Source organism: Mauremys mutica, chromosome 3 (assembly GCF_020497125.1).
Source record: "Mauremys mutica isolate MM-2020 ecotype Southern chromosome 3, ASM2049712v1, whole genome shotgun sequence".
NCBI classification, from domain to species: domain Eukaryota; kingdom Metazoa; phylum Chordata; order Testudines; family Geoemydidae; genus Mauremys; species Mauremys mutica.
Window position 1 is genome coordinate 57,982,093 of NC_059074.1, and position 19,149 is coordinate 58,001,241.

General features: G+C 38.3%; 1 protein-coding gene across 3 annotated transcripts in view; it reads left to right on the forward strand.

The window, feature by feature from the left end:
• The window catches only part of RIMS1 (regulating synaptic membrane exocytosis 1), a 348,972-nt gene that overhangs the window by 155,109 nt on the left and 174,714 nt on the right, over positions 1 to 19,149 (forward strand). For all 3 annotated transcript variants that reach the window (XM_045010069.1, XM_045010070.1, XM_045010068.1), the window contains exons 10-15: positions 830 to 960; positions 1,778 to 1,949; positions 2,081 to 2,237; positions 7,953 to 8,109; positions 10,526 to 10,651; positions 18,422 to 18,484. In XM_045010069.1, coding sequence (XP_044866004.1) covers positions 830 to 960; positions 1,778 to 1,949; positions 2,081 to 2,237; positions 7,953 to 8,109; positions 10,526 to 10,651; positions 18,422 to 18,484 — 806 coding nt within the window. The remainder of the gene's footprint in view (positions 1 to 829; positions 961 to 1,777; positions 1,950 to 2,080; positions 2,238 to 7,952; positions 8,110 to 10,525; positions 10,652 to 18,421; positions 18,485 to 19,149) is intronic.

A 19,149-nucleotide genomic window follows, 5' to 3' on the forward strand; every position in this document is an offset into this window, starting at 1 on the left:
GTATTGGAGTCACTTAGATAGTAATTCTGCCAGATGAGAAGCAGAGAACAGACTCAAATATGCCCCTATGGTACAATTATTTTAAGAAATATCTTGATCACATTTAATAGTTTTCATAAAAGTATCTGTTAAACAAGTCAGGTTAAATGCATTCCACCTCTACTTCAAGTGTCACTACAGTACAGGCTTCCCACCTAGCACTTAAGATAGCACTACTGAAGTAAACTCACTCCTGTGTAACCCAGCATACTGCATGACTATGTACAGTACACAGTCTACAGGCTAGACAATATAGCTAGCCCACAGCTTCCATCTGCAGCAGGCTGTAATCAAAAATATATGCTGCTGCTTTCTAAGGACCTGATCATGTATCCAGTGAAATCAGTGGCATATATGTTTGACTGCAGGGTTAGTTATACTTGAAGAATGTAATGAAGATCTATGGAACTTTTATTCAATAGTCAGATTTTTTTGAAGAGTGATATTGCCAGAGATTTCATGATCCAATATCTATGTGCAAAGCCTTTGCATATTCAAAAAAAGGCTTAGAGAAGTAACTGTCATGGATTTTTCCAAATTGACTGAGAGCCATTTGTTTAGTTTATGTGGTTGAGATGGTGTGATTTCTGCCAGAAGAAACCCAAAACGTCCAAACTAAAATCTCACACAAAACGGAAGAAAAAAATCTTGTAGACTGTTGAATGTATGAAATGTTGTCAGCCCTTCTGAAAAACATTTTATGTTTTGGCTAATGATAGGCCGCAAAAATTATTTTGTATACTTTCACTTTAATTTTCATGAATAATTTCTGGTAACTTGGATCTTGTAGGTGAAACTGTGGTATGACAAAGTGGGGCATCAGTTAATAGTAAATGTTCTACAAGCAACAGATCTGCCACCTAGAGGAGATGGGCGTCCCAGAAATCCTTATGTAAAAATGTATTTTCTTCCAGATAGAAGGTAATATTCCAAGTGAAAAATATATCAACTGAACATTTTAAATATGTTAATTATACTTTAAATGCATGTTTCTCTCATATTTTCCTTTGATAATTTATTGTATTTTAGATTAACCTTAAAAAGTATAAAACTAGCATGCATCTATAATCAGATAATATCAAATTGTAAGTAATTTGCTCTGTGGAAATATGGCTGAACCTGGAATACTATACAGCAGATACTGATCCCTTTTAGATATAAGAGATCATTAGGCTTTTTATCAGTAAAATGTAAGTAAACATCGATTTCACCGTACACATACAAACCTACGAAAAAATATTCCCATCAATAATAATAGAAATTTACAGATAGGCAAAGTAAGAAAAATGTTGCTTGAGGACTTCTTAGAGTTTGATGTAAGGATATTTACCTTGCGTATTTTGATGTGTGATGTTGACAAATTGTGACAAATGATTGTACAACTTTAACTTTTTTGAATCTCATCACCTATCATTAAATAATTATTATATGCCCCCATTGTCTAATCACTTCCATAATTTCCCACAATTGTGAACATTTAAATAATTAAAAATTGAAAAATGCTTAAAATTCATAATTTTCTACAACCGTGAAAATTTAAATAGATACAGAAAAAAGCTTTAAAATAAACATTGATGATATCCATCATAATTATAAAAAAATACAAATTGAATGCTGCCAAGCCTAGTAATCATGATGTTTAAATCAGAAAGAATGAAAACAATTATAGTCTTGGTTACTAGATGGCAGTATGTGACCTGTTTTTGCATTATAATTTACAAGACTGTTTATATTTCAGTGATAAAAGTAAAAGGAGGACCAAAACAGTAAAGAAAAGCCTAGAACCAAAATGGAACCAAACTTTTCTCTATTCACATGTACATCGTAGAGATTTTAGAGAACGAATGTTAGAAATAACCGTATGGGACCAGCCAAGAGTACAAGAAGAAGAGAGTGAATTTCTTGGAGAGGTGATATATACAATGGCATTACAAAATAGTTATATTTTAAGCATATAAGAAAGTCTAACATATTTCTGTATTTTAAAAAATAATGCTATGCAGTTTTAAACTAAGGTTAAGTTTGATAATTTTTCCCTTAGATCCTTATAGAGCTGGAGACAGCACTTTTAGATGATGAACCACATTGGTATAAGCTGCAGACCCATGATGAATCCTCACTACCTCTGCCTCAGCCATCACCTTTCATGCCACGGAGACATGTCCATGGTGGAGAAAGCACTAGCAAAAAATTACAGAGTAGGTCCAAATGCTATCGCTATCCTTTTTCAGTTTTAATTTGGGAATGATTTTTGACAATCAGTTATGCTGTAATAATGTTTAGATGAAGTTTTGGCAGCCATATTCAAAAATAAAGATATTCTTTCCAAAATGTAACCGAAAATAAAATTGGAAATGGAAAAAAACTATTACATTTCCTAATCAACTCCAGTGTGGTATGCAACTTCCAGGTTGGCAAAATTTGTTGAAATTACCTATAGTTTGAAATGTTGGTTTTTGCATAGCTGTCTTTGTTAAACACACTGAACTGAGCAGAATAAATGATTTTAACAAGAAAATTGGGATGTTTTTATTATTAATAAATGTTGGGTCTTTTTATTTAAAAAAAAAAAGCTTCAAGGACTCTAAAGCCTGGAAGCTGCTTTTAGTATATTGATCATTTCAACCTCCAACACACTTATTATCCAGATAGAAAATTTGCTTTTGCTACACAGAAAGTGTTTGTATGTGTGTGTTTGGGAAGATGAAAATCACAAAATAGTCCAATAGTCAAAACCTGGCCTTCTCTGATCAGGTATTAATTTTTTGAGACTTTAAATGTGAAAACAATGGTTTTTAAAAAGTGGCATTTCTCAGAGCCATAGCATCCCAAGGCTTGCATAGTAGGGGTTAAAATAATTGCTATATGGAAATAGCTGCAGCCTGTCAACTCTACGGTACCATTTTGTCTGAAATTAAATTAAATTTTCAAAATATGAAAGCAATATGGAACAAATTCTAAAGATACTTTCTCAGTTATTTTCTGATCTTTTACCAGCCTGTTAAGAAGAGTAAGAGTAAGGAAACTAATAATTTCCAGACAGTGCATAACTTCGTAATTAATTGATGCACTCATAGTAGCTGTAGCAACTAGATACTGTTGAAACTGGCACATTAAAAAAATAAGCATATAGATATCAGACTGTGCCCTCATTCTAAATTCAGTTTAATTCTCATTTCATATTGTTTAAATATAAAATCACCCTGTGTTTGAATCACAGGAATAACTAGAGTTTTTATTTAAACATATTTTTACATTTTCCAATATAACCAGATATACAGGTATTTATTTGCCTTACTGTTGTGCAGGATCTCAGCGAATCAGTGATAGTGACATCTCAGATTATGATGTTGATGATGGTATTGGAGTAGTTCCTCCAGGTGCGTGGGTGAAGAGCATGGTCCTGCTTCTTTTTGCTGTTCCTTCCCTCCTCCCCCTCTAATTTTCCAGACTCCTGTAGGATGCTGGTTTTGGAGATTGTATTATGGAGAAAACAGTATGACTAATTACTCTGTGGTGTCTTTCCTTCTAAATTAAATTAAAATGTACTTTTATGTACTAATTAATATTTCTGTTTAGATGTGACTGTTTGGATTCTGCATTAGATGGTTCAAAGCTGTTTGTTTGTTACTTCACAATGCTCTAAGCATAAGTGAAACTACAATTTTAATTCTAATAATTCAGTTCAAATACTAATTAAAATTTCAATATCCATTGCATTTTTTTTATTTTGCTTCTTGCTTGAAACCCAGATATAATGCAATCCTCCATGGAATATATTTAAAATGCATGGTTGCAAATTAAAATGCATGTGGCATGGCTATATCTTTTATACTTTTCATAAGCATTCATGAATTATCATTACCGTAAATGTGCATAAATGTATAAATATAGAGAGAGAATATCTTGATCCCACTTTAGGGTAGCACCCTTTGTATATTCAATAAAATAAAACATGGGGACATATTTTAGATACCATACCTTAAGTATATTTCATTGGTAGTTGCCACAAATCACAAGATTAAAATTCCCATTCATGACAGACTAGTAAAGAGTTGCTGTTTACCCACCCAAACTAAATCAGGTTTTCTATGTAAAATCTACTTGTGAAAGTTACTGAACATACTAAAAATATGGTAGTATTTGAAAAGTTCTCCTTAATCTATGATTAAAATAACCTACAAACAGCAGTTATTCATTGCATTTTTGCCATTTGTGTGAGATATCACTGAATTGCTGAATGGGCTAAACTCTGCTCTCATTTACATCAATGTAAAGCAATAGTACTTTAATAATCAAGAAGAGAATTTGTCCCAATATCCGTAGCACTAGTATTATGTTTAATGGAGTGATTTTCTTCATTCTTTCATCAAATGAAATAGAAAAATATTTTAAATAAAATGATTTCCATCATTTTTTCACATTATTTTTTTTCCTTTTGCAGATGGGGGTACAGATATTGGCATGTGTAATCCCTTACTCATCTCTAAGGCTGCACTATTCCTTATTTAAACTATATGGGGCTTTTCACTTACCAGTTCATTCTGGGCAACAATTCCCCATCTGCAATGACCTATCTTCCATCCCACAAAGCAGTCTTTCAAAATGTATATGACAACAGCACTCATTGGAATAGATTTTCGAAGGCTCAAATAGCACTTAGATGCCTGAGTTCCATTGAAAGTCATTAGGAATTCGGTGCCTAAATGTCCCTTTGAAGAATTCATGAGCCATATGTAACTTGGGCCTTTGCTGTCTCAGAGACCACCTCTCTGCTTTTGAAGTCTCTGGCATCCATGACAGTTGAGTTGATACTAACGGTTGCTAAATTAATGTGAGTAGGCTGGCTGGAAGAAACTCATTTCCAAACTAGTTCTACCAGCTCATGCAAACCCATTTTACTAGCTGATCTGGCAGAGCCCAAGTTAACTGGCCTTCAGAACTTAATGTGTATAACATGTTTAATTCCTTTGACATTTGTCAGATATTGATGAGAGAGACTGTAGAGTTGGTTTCCTTCTAGTTTCTGTCTGTAAGAAATCTGTGTGTATATATATGTGTGAAGTTATATGCTTTACTGCATTTGTGCATGCAGCCTGAACTCTTATGAAAGGGCAAATTTTATAAAAAAAATAATGGTCTGATAAAGGAAGGTGCAATGCTAAACTTATATTAAGACACACAAGTTAGAGTTAAACAGCAAGTGAGACTCAACTCTGCTGCTGCAGTTGGAAAACATCGTCAGTGTTATGCATCAATCTCAGATTGCCTGAGAAGCTAAGGGCAGGTCCATACTCACTGCGCGGGTCGACGCGGTGAGTTCTACTTCTCCGAGTTCGAACTATCGCGTCTAATCAAGACGCGATAGTTTGAACTCCCCGCGCGCTCCGGTCAACTCCAGAACTCCACCACCGCGAACGGCGGTGGCGGAGTCGACCTTGGAGCCGCGGAGTTCGACCCCGCCGCGTCTGGACGGGTAAGTAAGTCGAACTAGGGTACTTCGAGTTCAGCTACGCTATTCGCGTAGCTGAACTTGCGTACCCTAGTTCGACCCCCGCCCTTAGTGTAGACCAGGCTTAAGTCCCCAAATTATTTTTGAACATAACTTTCACACATGCACTATCAGATGGCTTTTGGGTTGGAGACATATGTGAAGTGATAACAAGATAATTAAACAAAAGCTAAAGGATGTGTGTGTGTGTAAGGTATGGTTCTGATGTGAGTCTTTTTGCTACTTTTCTTTTTTCTCTTTCCATCTTTTAATATTTGATTCTCTGATTTGGTGCAATTCTAATGTCATCCAAACTTAACATTTGAAACTTGCTATCAGACGATCTACAAGTGAGGAAAAACAATTAAGATCCCATATTTTGTTGCTTTATCCTAACTTGCTCTTTTAAAAAAAAGAGATTTACAAATGATACATTCCAGGCTTTGAAACAGTATCTCATGTGCGTGGAATCAAACATATATTTAGCAGAGATACAATATCAGATGGCCATAAGGTTCATTAAAAGTTTCTAGATAGATAACTGACATGAAATGACTGCCATTAACATAATGGATCACTCCCTTCTTGAAGAAATTCTTTCTTTCGTGGTCTCTTCCTATCTTTCCAGTCTCATTTTTCTATCTGTTGGGAGTTCCGCCGCCTTTTCTGTCTTAAGTCTTTCAGGATTCTACCCTTTCATTGAGCAAGCTCATCTAGTCACATGTCAGCTCCTGCCTCTATGTTGATAACTTACACTGAATCCACAGGGAAAACTCTCATTATCTTTAATAGGGCCAGGATTTCACAATATCTCTAAACCCCAAACTACTTCACTTCATTCAGATTAGAATGTACACTTGCTTGTCCAACATCTCTTCCTGGAAATCCCATTGCCAAATCTTTTAAGACCGGATACTGCCAGCCTTTCTCACACTAAGTAAGTAGTATATTGCTTCCTTAGTAGTGCTATTGACTACACTAGGACTTGTCTGGGATTAAGGTGCTCCTCAGCATGAGTAAGGGTGGCGTAATCTAGCCTATAATGTGTAAGAAAATTGAATTTATTTTGTTCCTCTCAAGCCCACTCTTTGTCCCTTTGCTACCTCATCGGTTACATTACCAACTATGTTGTTGTTATGGTAATTATGAAGCTCTATGCTAAAGTTATTCTTACCATTGTTAATTGTTTCTTGGTGTTGAAGTAACAATGCCAAAGTGCTACAGAATAGGGGAAAGTGTTGTTTTAAGGGAGCTGCCACCTTTGTATGTTACATGGTTTTGTAGTATTAAACATCCCAGAATCATGTGAATACAGAACCTGTGTTGACTTTTTAAAAATATAACACAGTTGTTCAAAATGAGTTTCTCTTTCCACTCTGTTGCTAAAGCAGGAGTTCAGATTATTCCTTGCTGTAGCTAATGATTTCCCCAAAATCTAAACATTCATTCAGGTATGCCATGTGCTCAGTTGTTGCATGAGATTGCAAACTCTGTGAATCTTTGGTTTGTATATTGCATAGCAGTGTATCACAGTCCTTTGGGTGGGGGGGATTTTGGTACTGATATAACGTAAATATTGAAGAAGAACAAAAATTATATGCTGAATACTACTCTTGATAGTTAAATGAATAAGAAGCTGCTGCTCAAGTATTTTTGTTTGGAAATGTTGATAAAAGCAATTTTTAAAATTGAACTAACATCCTGATAATGATTTTTAATTCTAAACAATTTTTTTAAAATTGTACTTAGCAAACCATTTGCTGTTCACTCATATTATTCACAGGAAAATTACTTATACAGTATCTGTGGTATCCAATTACTATGTTTAACGTAATGTCAATACTTTTTATGTTCGTTGCAATAAGAGTGACTCTGGTCTGGTTCACTTAGAACTCAGCTGAAACTGGCTTGGGGGACATCTCTTTATCTCAGGGATGCTCTTCTGTTCCTTACCAGCTGCTTCTCCCGTTCATGGTGGGCAGGTAGTTTAGATGAAAATAACCTAAATTGCTTTGATTTCATAAAACAAACACTGAATTGTTCACAGTGTAGAACAATTACCATGTTCACAGTGTAGAAGAAGTGACCTCCAGTGAGCAGTAATACCTAAGGCATTAGATTTTAGTTAATATCCCCCAATTCAGGTGACTTGTTGACGCCTCCCCTCTCCAGGAATATCCCAGTATGCACCCAAACTCCTCTCAGTTTCTCTGCCTCTATACATATACACACATTACATTTAAAGGTAATGCTAGTAATTAATCCTGGCTGCATGACATTTCAGGATTTACAAATGACTAAATGACTACTTGAAAATCTTGTAATCATTTAGATGTGCTTTCCTGGAAAGACCAACCATTACCTGCATGTTTGCAGACCCAGATCCTTATTGTCTAACATCATTTTGTTGCACTTTTACCAGTAGGTTATAGATCTAATACTAGAGAAAGTAGATCTACAACGTTAACTGTGCCAGAACAGCAAAGAACAACACATCATCGTTCACGATCTGTATCTCCTCACCGTGGTGATGATCAGGGCAGGACCCGTTCACGTTTACCAAATGTGCCATTACAGAGGTAGGGTTGACAAGTTAGCAACATTAGTTACTGAAACACTTTGTGATTCAAAATTTGTGTAACCAAGCAGACACTTTCATCTGATTGAACTCTTCATTATTTTTCACAGTGTATTACTTTTTCTTCATGTGTTAGTTTAATATTGAAGCATATAAATTGTTTGAAGCCTAACACATCCTTAATCCTCTGTTTAAAGCACCCAGCAGGTTACTTCCTTGTTAATTGCAATACTGTAACCCTAATCTTTCCTTACCTGACATCCTCCCTACTGTTTATCATTTTGATCATTGTGTTGTTTCTAAAATTTAGATAGGAAGCTCTTTCAGATAGAGACTGTGCCTTTTGTGAGTCCACTGTGGGTGCTATAAATAATAAATAAAAATAAGCCATTAATAACCATGAATGAACTGATTTTGCAAGCAAATAATCTGAAGTTACCAATTCCTACAAATTACATTCTACGGTTCTTTTTATGGGATTTGTTTAGTTAGAGAGAAAACAATAAAATACCAAATGATATTTAACATAAGATATATTTCAGAGAATGATGATAACATGTAGACTGGCAATAAAGTTAAGTATATAGTTCCTGTATGTATAACTTCTGGTAGGCAACATGTAATGAATAAGTGAATCTCTTTTGTTGTTTTTCCTGCTTTACATTTTCAGATGTAGACATTGCCAGGGTTGGTAGACTCAAAACTTGACCAACCTCCTTCATTCCTCTGTATGGAGGAAGGGAGAGGAGAGGGAGCTTTCTGAACCTCTCTTGAAACCCGTAGCCTCATCCACTCATTCTCAGTTTTCACTCCTCTGTCCTCTGGAGGTGTCTACACTAGAAATCTTGGTACCTGCAATAGAGCAACATCTACGAATACTGCAGTTATACTTGGTACTAGCCACTAGTGTAAACAGGGATCATGCCTTTTGACAGGATGGTAAAAAAAAGGATAAAGCCCTATTCATATGATTGTATAAATATAATAGTAGTATTGATGCTGGCAGCTACTGTAACAAAGAAAAGTGTTCTAGTGTAGCCAGGGCCGGGTCCAGACCCCAGCGCGCCAAGCGCGCGCTTGGGGTGGCGTCCCAGCGGGAGGGCGGAAGGCAGCTCCGGCGGACTTCCCGCAGGCATGCCTGTGGAGGGGCCGCTGGTCCCGCGGCTCCAGTGGAGCATCCACAGGCGTGCCTGCGGGAGGTCCACCGGAGCCGCGGGGCCAGCGGACCCTCCACAGGCATGTCTGCGGGAGGTCCAGTGGAGCCGTGGGACCGGCGACCGCTAGAGCGCCCCCCGCGGCAGGCCGCCCTGCTTGGGGCGGCGGAAATCCTAGAGCCGCCCCTGAGTGTAGCCAAGGCTTGTGTTGCAGATAATGTCCCTTGGATCATAGATGAGTATAAGAGACTTTCTTCAGTACCAATCACATGCTGGCTTAATCCAGAGTGGCACCAGATTCTCCATCCCATCCAAGTGAACTAACTACAAAGTTGCCAGCCAGTCTTTCCTGGCCTTACAGTGGGAGACTGAGTTGCACTTAAGAAATTTGTTCCTCCACAGCACAGGCCATGAAGCTGACCTCTCTTTTTGCTCCTCACACCTAGCTGAAAGGCCATACAACCTTTCACTTCCCTTTTAGAAAACAAAGTTTGAGCTCTTCTTGGAAAAACAGTCAGGAACTTTCAGTCTGTCAGCAAAACACTGAAACTCAGTATAAACATATGGTTTGATTCACTCCCACTCGCACAGAGGGCTGCATCTTGGTCCCTCCTGTAAGTGTGGCAGTTACTGCCCCTAAGGAGTGGGGGGGCGGGGGCAGGAATCAGTCCTTCAAGTGATCAGTGGTATTTCCACTGCTGCTTTCCCTCAGGAATTTCACCATAGGAAGAGAACTTTTAGGTCAGACTCCGTAGCAGGTCAGAAACTTCCAGAAGATGTACACAGTCACAGCCCCTTCCTACGCAGTGCACACATTTTAGGGATAGTGCAGACTACCATGTCCCACCCTAACCCTTGCTGAAGGGTAGTCACAGACACTTCTTTCTGCTGCAAGGACTTTCCATTGACCAGGGTCCACAGCCCGGGACTCTGCCTTTGGAAACCTAGGTATGAAACTATAAAACCATACACTTCAAAATGAATTCTTGCTAACTGTTCTCTCAAACTGTTCTCCAAATACAGGAACATGTCCCTCATTAACATTGCTGAGTTCTGTGTTCACAAAGAATTTAATTCTAAAAAGGGTAAAAATTACAGTTACCCATGCTAAATGAGGGTTTTTTTCCGAAGAGATAATATTTTTGAAAAGTCATACATTAAACTTTCCAGCAGGCAACTTGTAACCTTGTAACCCGTTAAACTGTGTTAACTATGGAGAGAAGAAAACCATCATACATATATGTATTATATAAACACTTTTAGGAGTTTAGATGAAATTCATCAAATGAGAAGATCACGTTCTCCAACTAGACACCATGATGCCTCCCGAAGTCCAGTTGATCGCAGGTCCAGAGACATGGATAGTCAGTATTTGTCAGATCACGAAAGGTATGTTTTCAACTTGAACTTATGAACATGTATAGAAATGTCTTTGTCTTTTTGGCTAGTGTTTGAATGTATTTGTTTGAATGCACATTTGGGTTAATGGGAAAGGGGACAGGAATGGTCATAATTGACAAGAACAATCACGATTATGACAGTAGGAGAGTAAAGGTGCTTTTATCAGTATTAGGCAACAGATAAGGAATAGCTTCTATAGTCATACTGAAAATATTTTTTGTAGCATAGAATATGAAAAGAGGAAGGAAGAATAAACCAGGAATTTTGCCTTGTTTATGCATAGAAATAATAGGAACAAATTTTGGTGCAGTACTTGGAAACATAATGGTGACTGTGGTTGTTCATATTTGTAGGTCACTTGCTTATTTTGTGGGAAAATGTCATATAGCTAAATCATAGTGGCCTATAGTCTGCTACCCTTACTTTGTCAATAGTCCTATCAGTGTGAGTAAGGGTGACCAAATCAGTCCCGATGTTACTATTTTAAAATGATTCCTCAAGCGTACTGTGAACAATGCCATCTGTAGTAGGGTGGAGAAATGGGAGAAGGGAATAAAACTGCAAATATTTCTGGAACTTTTGTCCGGTTTTGAAGCAACATAATAATTTAATAGCAAATGCCCTCTGCAGTGATCCCTAATTCAGTTTTGTACATGATCTTGCCTTTTCAAATGTTAAATGAGATAACTTACATATAGGCATTAATAAGTGTTATCGATAGTTTTAATTTCTTGAGACTTGTTTTACCATGGCATACAATAAAAGTAGGCAAGAAATATGTACAGAATTGTATGGTTGGATTTTACCACTGATTTTCTTCTTAGAGGTGAATTGAAATGCTTTTTAATCATAAAAAAATCAATTTTACAGTTAAGATGCTAACACTGCAATGTTTTCCACCTTATATGTATGTTCTGTTTTATTCTTTATTGTAAAGTAGTTATATACTCAATATGCATATTTTTCAAAAATATTTTTATTGAACATTTTCCTTAGTATTCTTCCTCATAAGTAGAGGTTGAAAGGGAGTGGGGGACATTGAAGGGTGACTCATATTCCTAGGTGCAAATTTAGACAATAAAAGTGTATGCAAAATATCCCACAGTCAAAAGCAAAAATTCTGACTGTGTTCTTGGATCATATTTACATCTCCTCCCTTCCTGCTTGGATGGAAGGGCTTTGGGGTTCTGCTCTGATGCTGTGTGAAGTAGAAGCCATCAGAGCAGAGTCAAGGGAGGGGGGCTGCTAGGGTGGGACTCCGACTGGGGAAAGAGAGTTTTCCATTCTCTTCCGCTTGCTTTGAGAAGCCAGCTTTTGATGGATAAATGGGGTGGGTGGGTGTTGCTATCCTGAGGGGCCCCTGTACCTCTGCCAGGAGTTTCTTCTCCCAGAAACAGCAGCTGCAACAGTCTTGTTTCACTCCCACCTCTAAATAAACTTCTGTTGTCCAGCTATTCTGAAAGGAGGACAGGAGACACTTGGTATGGTTTTAATCAGGCCACAACTTCATTATTAGATGTCTGAGACTACCTGGCAGATAAACCTATACAGTGCAGGTAACTCCATGTTCATTCAATAGCTGTCCAGAGGCTTCCTCCAGCCCCCCTTCATTTTCCATCCAGGTGCTCCAACTAATCCTTGCTGGGACCTTACCATTTCCCCCCTTCCACTGAGGGATACAGTGTGCTATAAGGAAGGGGGTTTGGCTCCCTCCTCTTCCCCGCTCCTTTAACCAACACCTCCTTTTTAAGTCCTTTACAAAGCCATTTATCTGGTCACTGTATCCCTTCCCTATGGAGTACCTGCCCTGGGCATCTGCCCCACATGTACATAACACGTTGCAACATCATAGCCTAACTCCCTTTCCTACTCACCATAACAAAGCCCTCCCTGAACCCACTGTGGGGAAGGCGAAAACCTCCTCCACTCCACCTAGGCCAATCTGGTGGTGAGGAAAAAATTCCTTCCCAGCCCCCCTGGAAAGAAGCGGCTAGTGTGATGCCCACAGCAGGTCCTGACCAAACCTGGTATTTTGCCACCTCAAGGGGAGGGGAGGGAAGGTGGGTGCCACTTAGCTTGGTCTGGGGAAAAGGGGCTGCTCCTGCCAGGCTTGCCCCTATTCAATTCCCCAGGCCTTCTGGTACCTGGGGATGAGTCAGCATCACCACGCTGACCCATTTCTCTTTTTGCAGCAGTTTCTGAGCCCCTCTCCCTCTCCCCCGCCCCCCCGCATAAAGTGCTATTCCCCTTTCCCCTGGCAAGCTGGACAACACCTCCCCCCACTTAAGGTGCACTGCAGTCATTTCGGAAAGCACTATACAACTCCTGTTTATTTATCTCTAGTGGCAGGGCCCATGAGAACCACAAACTTATCAATGAGTAATACAGGCATCTTAAGGGGGAGCCTGTTGCAGTTACTACCACGGAAGAAGATTAAGAATTTAAAGAACCTTTACTTGATATGCTCTTGCAATAAGTTCACCCATTTACAGAATTCCTTATCAAAATCCATACCTGCTGCTATCTGTCTAATATAACATCCACTGGAAAGGTGTATGGATAGATCCATAGAAGTTCCTACTATCCCCATGCCTGAAATAATCTACAATTATTAACTGCATCTGATCATACCCATACAAATTGTTACTGGTTATTTATTTGTCTTATGGTAGCACCCAAATACTGGGTATTCTGAATAATTCCTGGTCATAACCTTCATAATCTTTGTTCGGAAATTTCAGATATTATTTTTAAATTATTATGAAGGAACAATAACAGAGAGTCCTTAGATTTAGGAAAGGAATCATGACCTCATATAAAATTCCATCTAGAAGATTGTTCAGCAACAAGTTGTGATATATTTCCAACAGAACTGGGATTGTGTCCGCTGCTATTTTTTTTTAATTAAAAAATTACTGGGGAAAGCTATCTAGCCTGGTGTCATCATTCTGACTGCTGTGAATTCAGGTATCATTATCTGATTCTCAGTGAAATAGGTTTCTCAGTGTTATATTCCATCCATTTGTTTATAAATAAGATGTGGTAATCTCCATGTTCATATACATAACCTAGTATCTCTTTCAAAGATCTTTTCTAGAGGAATACATTTTTCTGTAAATGTGTCAAAAACATCATTAATTATGAGAATATCAATACCTTACCAGTATGATTTATTTTTCAATTCGATGAAATAATTAGAATTGTATTCCTTATTTATTTGCTATGTTATATTCCATGCATGGGTGTGTTTTATATCACTATTTTCAATGGGCCAAATCTTGAGGTCCTTGATAGGCAAACTTTGACTGAATGAAGACAGAGTAAATATTGAGCAAGAACTTTAAGATTTGACCTACGATCCAAATTCACTTCCCTTTCTGCCTCTGGATTTCATTAGTGCTTCTCCTATAACAGGTTTCAGGGGGGTAGCCGTGTTAATCTGTATCAGCAAAAACAATGAGGAGTCCTTGTGGCACCTTAGAGACTAACAAATTTATTTGGACATAAGCTTTTGTGGGCTATAACCCACTTCATCAGATGCATGGAGTGAAAAATACAGTAGGCAAGGATAAATATGCAGCACATGAAAAGATGGGAGTTGCCTTATAAGGCAATATAATATTTATAAAAAGTAGTTACTTTTTGTAGTCACCCAGCCACACCCAATCTTTATTCAGGCCTAATTTGATGGTGTCAAGTTTGCAAATTAATTCCAGTTCTGCAGTTTCTCATTGAAATCTGTTTTTGAAGTTGTTTTTGTTGAAGAATGACCACTTTAAAGTCTGTTATTGAGTGTCCAGGGAGATTGAAGTCCTCTCCTACTGGTTTTGGAATGTTACAATTCTTGATGTCTGATTTGCATCCATTTATTCTTTTGCATAGAGACCATCTGGTTTGGCCAATGTACATGGCAGAGGGGCATTGCTGGCACATGATGGCATATAGCACGTTGGTAGATGTCAGGTGAATGAGCCCCTGATGGTGTGGCTGATGTGGTTAGGTCCTATGATGGTGTCCCTTGAATAGATATGTGGACAGAGTTGGCAATGGGATTTGTTGCAGGGATTGGTTCCTGGGTTATTGTTTATGTTGTATGGTGTGTGGTTGCTGGTGAGTATTTGCTTCAGGTTGTGGGGCTGTCTGTAAGCAAGGACTGGCCCGTCTCCCAAGGTCCGTGAGAGTGAGGGATCATCCTCCAGAATAGGTTGTAGATCCTTGATGATGTGCTGGAGAGGTTTTAATTGGGGGCTGTAGGTGATGGCTAGTGGCGTTCTGTTACTTTCTTTGTTGGGCCTGTCCTTTAGTAGGTGACTTCTGGGTACCCTTCTGGATCTGTCAATTTGTTTCTTCACTTCCCCAGGTGGGTATTGTAGTTTTAAGAACGCTTTGTAGAGATCCTGTAGGTGTTTGTCTGTGTCTGAGGGATTGGAGCAAATGTGGTTGTATCTTAGGGCTTGGCTATAGACAATGGATCATGTGATGTGGTCTGGACGAAAGCTGAAGGCATGTAGGTAAGTATAGTGGTCAGTAGGTTTCCAGTATAGGGTGGTATTTATGTGACCATCACTTATTTGCACTGTAGTGTCCAGGAAGTGGATCTCTTGTGTGGACTGGTCCAGGCTGAGGTTGATGGTGGTGTGGAAATTGTTGAAATCCCTGAAGGGCCTCCTTCCCATGGGTCCAGATGATGAAGATATTCAGTGTAACACAAGTAGAGTAGAGGCACTAGGGGACGAGAGCTGAGGAAGCATTGTTCTAAGTCTAACTTGACACCATCAAATTAGGCCTAAATAAAGACTGCGTGTGGCGGGATCACTACAAAAAGTAATTTTCCCTCTACTAATTTTCCCTCTGTTAATATTCACACCTTCTTGTCAACTGTTGGGAATGGGCCACACTCACCCTGATTGAATTGGCCTCGTCAGCACTATTGAATTGGCCTCATCAGCAGTGTCACCTGAACTGGAATCCATCTTTAACCTGGTGTCTTTCCATTGAGAAGGAGGGGGTGGGAACCCAGAGAGGGACAAAGGATTCCCGCCTTATGCAAAAGAGGGGAAAACAGAACAAAGAGGAGAGAGGAGCCATCATGAAGAATCCCCTAGCTACCACCTGAGCTGGAACAAGAGCTGTACCAGGGGAAAGAATTGTGCCCAGGCCTGGAAGGTGTCCAGTCTGAGGAAAAAACTTACTGAAGCATCTCTAAGGGTGAGTTTATCTGTATTCAGTTTGATTAGACATAGATTTGCGCATTTTATTTTATTTTGCTTGGTGACTTACTTTGTTCTGTCTGTTACTACTTGGAACCACTTAAATCCTACTTTCTGTATTTAATAAAATCACTTTTTACTTATTAATTGACTCAGAGTATGTATTAATACCTGGGGGAGCAAACAGCCATGCATATCTCCCTATCAGTTCTATAGAGGGCAAACAATTTATGAGTTTACCCTGAATAAGCTTTATACAGGGTAAAATGGATTTATTTGGGTTTAGACCCCATTGGGAGTTGGGCATCTGGGTGTTAAAGACAAGCACACTTCTGTGAGCTGCTTTCAGGTAAACCTGCAGTTTGGGGGCAAGTAAGTCAGACCCTGGGTCTTTGTTGGAGCTGACGGGAGTGTCTTGCTCAGCAAGACAGGGTGCTGGAGTCCTAAGCTGGCAGGGAAAGCAAAGGTAGAAGTAGTCTTGGCACATCGGTTGGCAGCTCCCAGGGGGTTTCTGTGATCCAGCCCGTCACAACTATAAAAGGTAATTTCCCCTCTGTTAATATTCACACCTTCTTGTCAACTGTTGGGAATGGCCACATCCACCCTGATTGAATTGGCCTCGTTAGCACTGACCGCCCCACACTTGGTAAGGCAACTCCCATATTTTCCTGTGCTGTGTATTTATACCTGCCTACTGTATCTTTCATTCCATGAATCTGATGAAGTGGGTTTTAGCCCACAGAAGCTTATGCCCAAATAAATTTGTTAGTTTCTAAGGTGCCACAAGGACTCCTCATTGTTTCTCCTATAGCATTTTATGTTGTCTCTGTCTACACTGCAGTTAAAAACCCACAGCCAGCCCATGCCAGCCCTAACTCTGGCTTGTGGGGCTCATGCTAAGGGGCTTTTTAACTACAGTGTAGACCTTCAGGCTTAGGCTGGAGCCCAGGCTCTAGGACCCTGCAAAATGGAAGTGTCCCAGAGTTTGGGCTGCGTCCCGAGCCCGAATGTCTACACCACAATTAAACAGCCCCTTATCCCGAGTCCTGTGAACCTGAGTCAGCTGGCACAGGCCAGCTGCAGGCATCTAGTCGCAGTGTAGACGTATCCTCTGATAACTAAGCCATGATGGTCCTGCATCCTTACAGTGCTTTGGCTGTTGTAATGTCCTCAATTCTTTCAAAAGAAACACAGAACCCTTAGAAATAAGAGGAATTTTATTTTCAATTACTTTGTTTTAAATTATATTGTATTTATTTGTAATTTGGAAGTCCCCACATAAATTCGGCTAATGATATGAGATATTAAATAGTTTTATTGTTCTTTCCTTTTAAGAAAAACAATTCAGTTCACCTTTAACATATTTTGTTGCATCAAAATCAGGCCTGTAGTTCCAGATGCAAACTTAAATCTCACACGTGGATTGCAAGCCGTGATTTTGATTTCCCTGGTTTATTATATTACATAAATATTGCTTATGATATACCAGTTTCCATAGTGAAATGTGTAGTTTAATGACAATTTGAGGCATGGAAGTAATTGAGCATTTTGCCACCTTGCATAATTTTTATATCTTTTCTCTCTCTGTTACCATAGTACTTCATATGATTCTTTGATTCTTTTTAAATGATGCATCTTTATGAACTTTAGCTTCACTTTGGTGTCAATAACAATAAGGAGATTCTGGGACTTCTCTTTGTGATTTGCACTGAAGTGCAGATATTCATAAAAATCACCAAAGGGACATGCTGTTATCACAATCATGTTTATTAAAGATAGAAATGATTGATTTACAGTAGCTATATTGTTGGCTGTAGTGCTTGGCTCTTGTAATATACTGATGGTTGCAATGATGGAATAAGTGGACTGTAAAATAGAAATGGTTAGAAAGGAGATTTTGATAACTGATTAACACATTTTCTATTTCTGTAAAGGGATGTATAACAAAATATTGTAATCAGAAAGCTTTAGATCAGAATTTACATTTGAATAAACTTAATATTTTAGTGGACAAATATTTTTCTTTTCACCAAAATGATGAGTTGATGCTCCTTACACTGTATTCACTAGAGCATAAAACTATGTTTATAACTCCCCACCACCTGTCAGCATACACACAGTCTTGTCTGGGTTCAAAAAATGGAGCTTCTAGAATTCCATTTTTATTATCATGCTGCCATGTTTTAATAAATATCTACTTCAAGAACTAGAAGATTGCCATAGCAATGTAATTTGATAAAGAATCCTGTCAATTTTTAATATTAAAATCTCTAAAGTAACTTCAAAATTTAAAAAAAGAAAAAGACAAAATTTGATGTCCACTTAAAAGTATTATCTGACTATATAGTTGTCATAGGTACTTTATTGCTTATATTTTAGAGCGGCATTGTAATTTGTTTCAGTTTGAACACTCTCAAGACAGCTATCTCAGTCTGAGCTTTCTGGTTTCTTTTTTTACATTTTCATTTGCATATCATTTGCATAACTCATGTCATCTAATGCTTCATATTTATATCTGTTTCACTCACCATCCATCCTGTCTGTGCAGTGAGCTTCTTATGCTGCCCAGAGCAAAACGAGGAAGAAGTGCAGAGTGCCTACATACCACCAGGTAAATACAGGAATTCAATAACCATCATTTCTTGTGGTTAGTTTCTGTGTACTTCACTAGCCCAATCATTTCCTTCAGCTTTATTAATATTACAGTAAGTAATGGACACTGTTTTCTTAACATGTAATTGAATTGTCATTTAATTAATTTCTTTTTTAAAAAGAACTGATCAAGATTTTTATATATGTTTGTTTACTTTGATAGTTATGATTAGAGTAGTTGAAAGCCTAGAAGTAAAATAAGTGTCAACAGTCATATTTGAAATTAAATAATACAAATATTTTTGCAGCATATAATTTTGTGGTAGATTACCTGTCTAGCAAGTAAAAGGCCTGATTTTCAAATGCACGGCAGTATTATTGTGGTTTTATAAAGTTTCTTTTGGGTTTTTTTGGATTTTTTATGGTTGTTTGATTTCTTTCCTTTATTATTATGTAAAATTAAAAACACTTTTTGTGTTTTGATAACAAACTTGAAGAAAATTCCTCAGAAGAGCGCATGGCTAGATAAACAAAGGTTGCATATCACTGTGCTTCACCTGATAACTCTCACTTGGGTATGTCTACACTGCAAAAAAAAAATACCTGTGACAGCAAGTCTTAGTGTCCAGGGCTACGGACGTGGGCTCACATGGCTTGCACTATGGCACTACAATTAGCAGCATA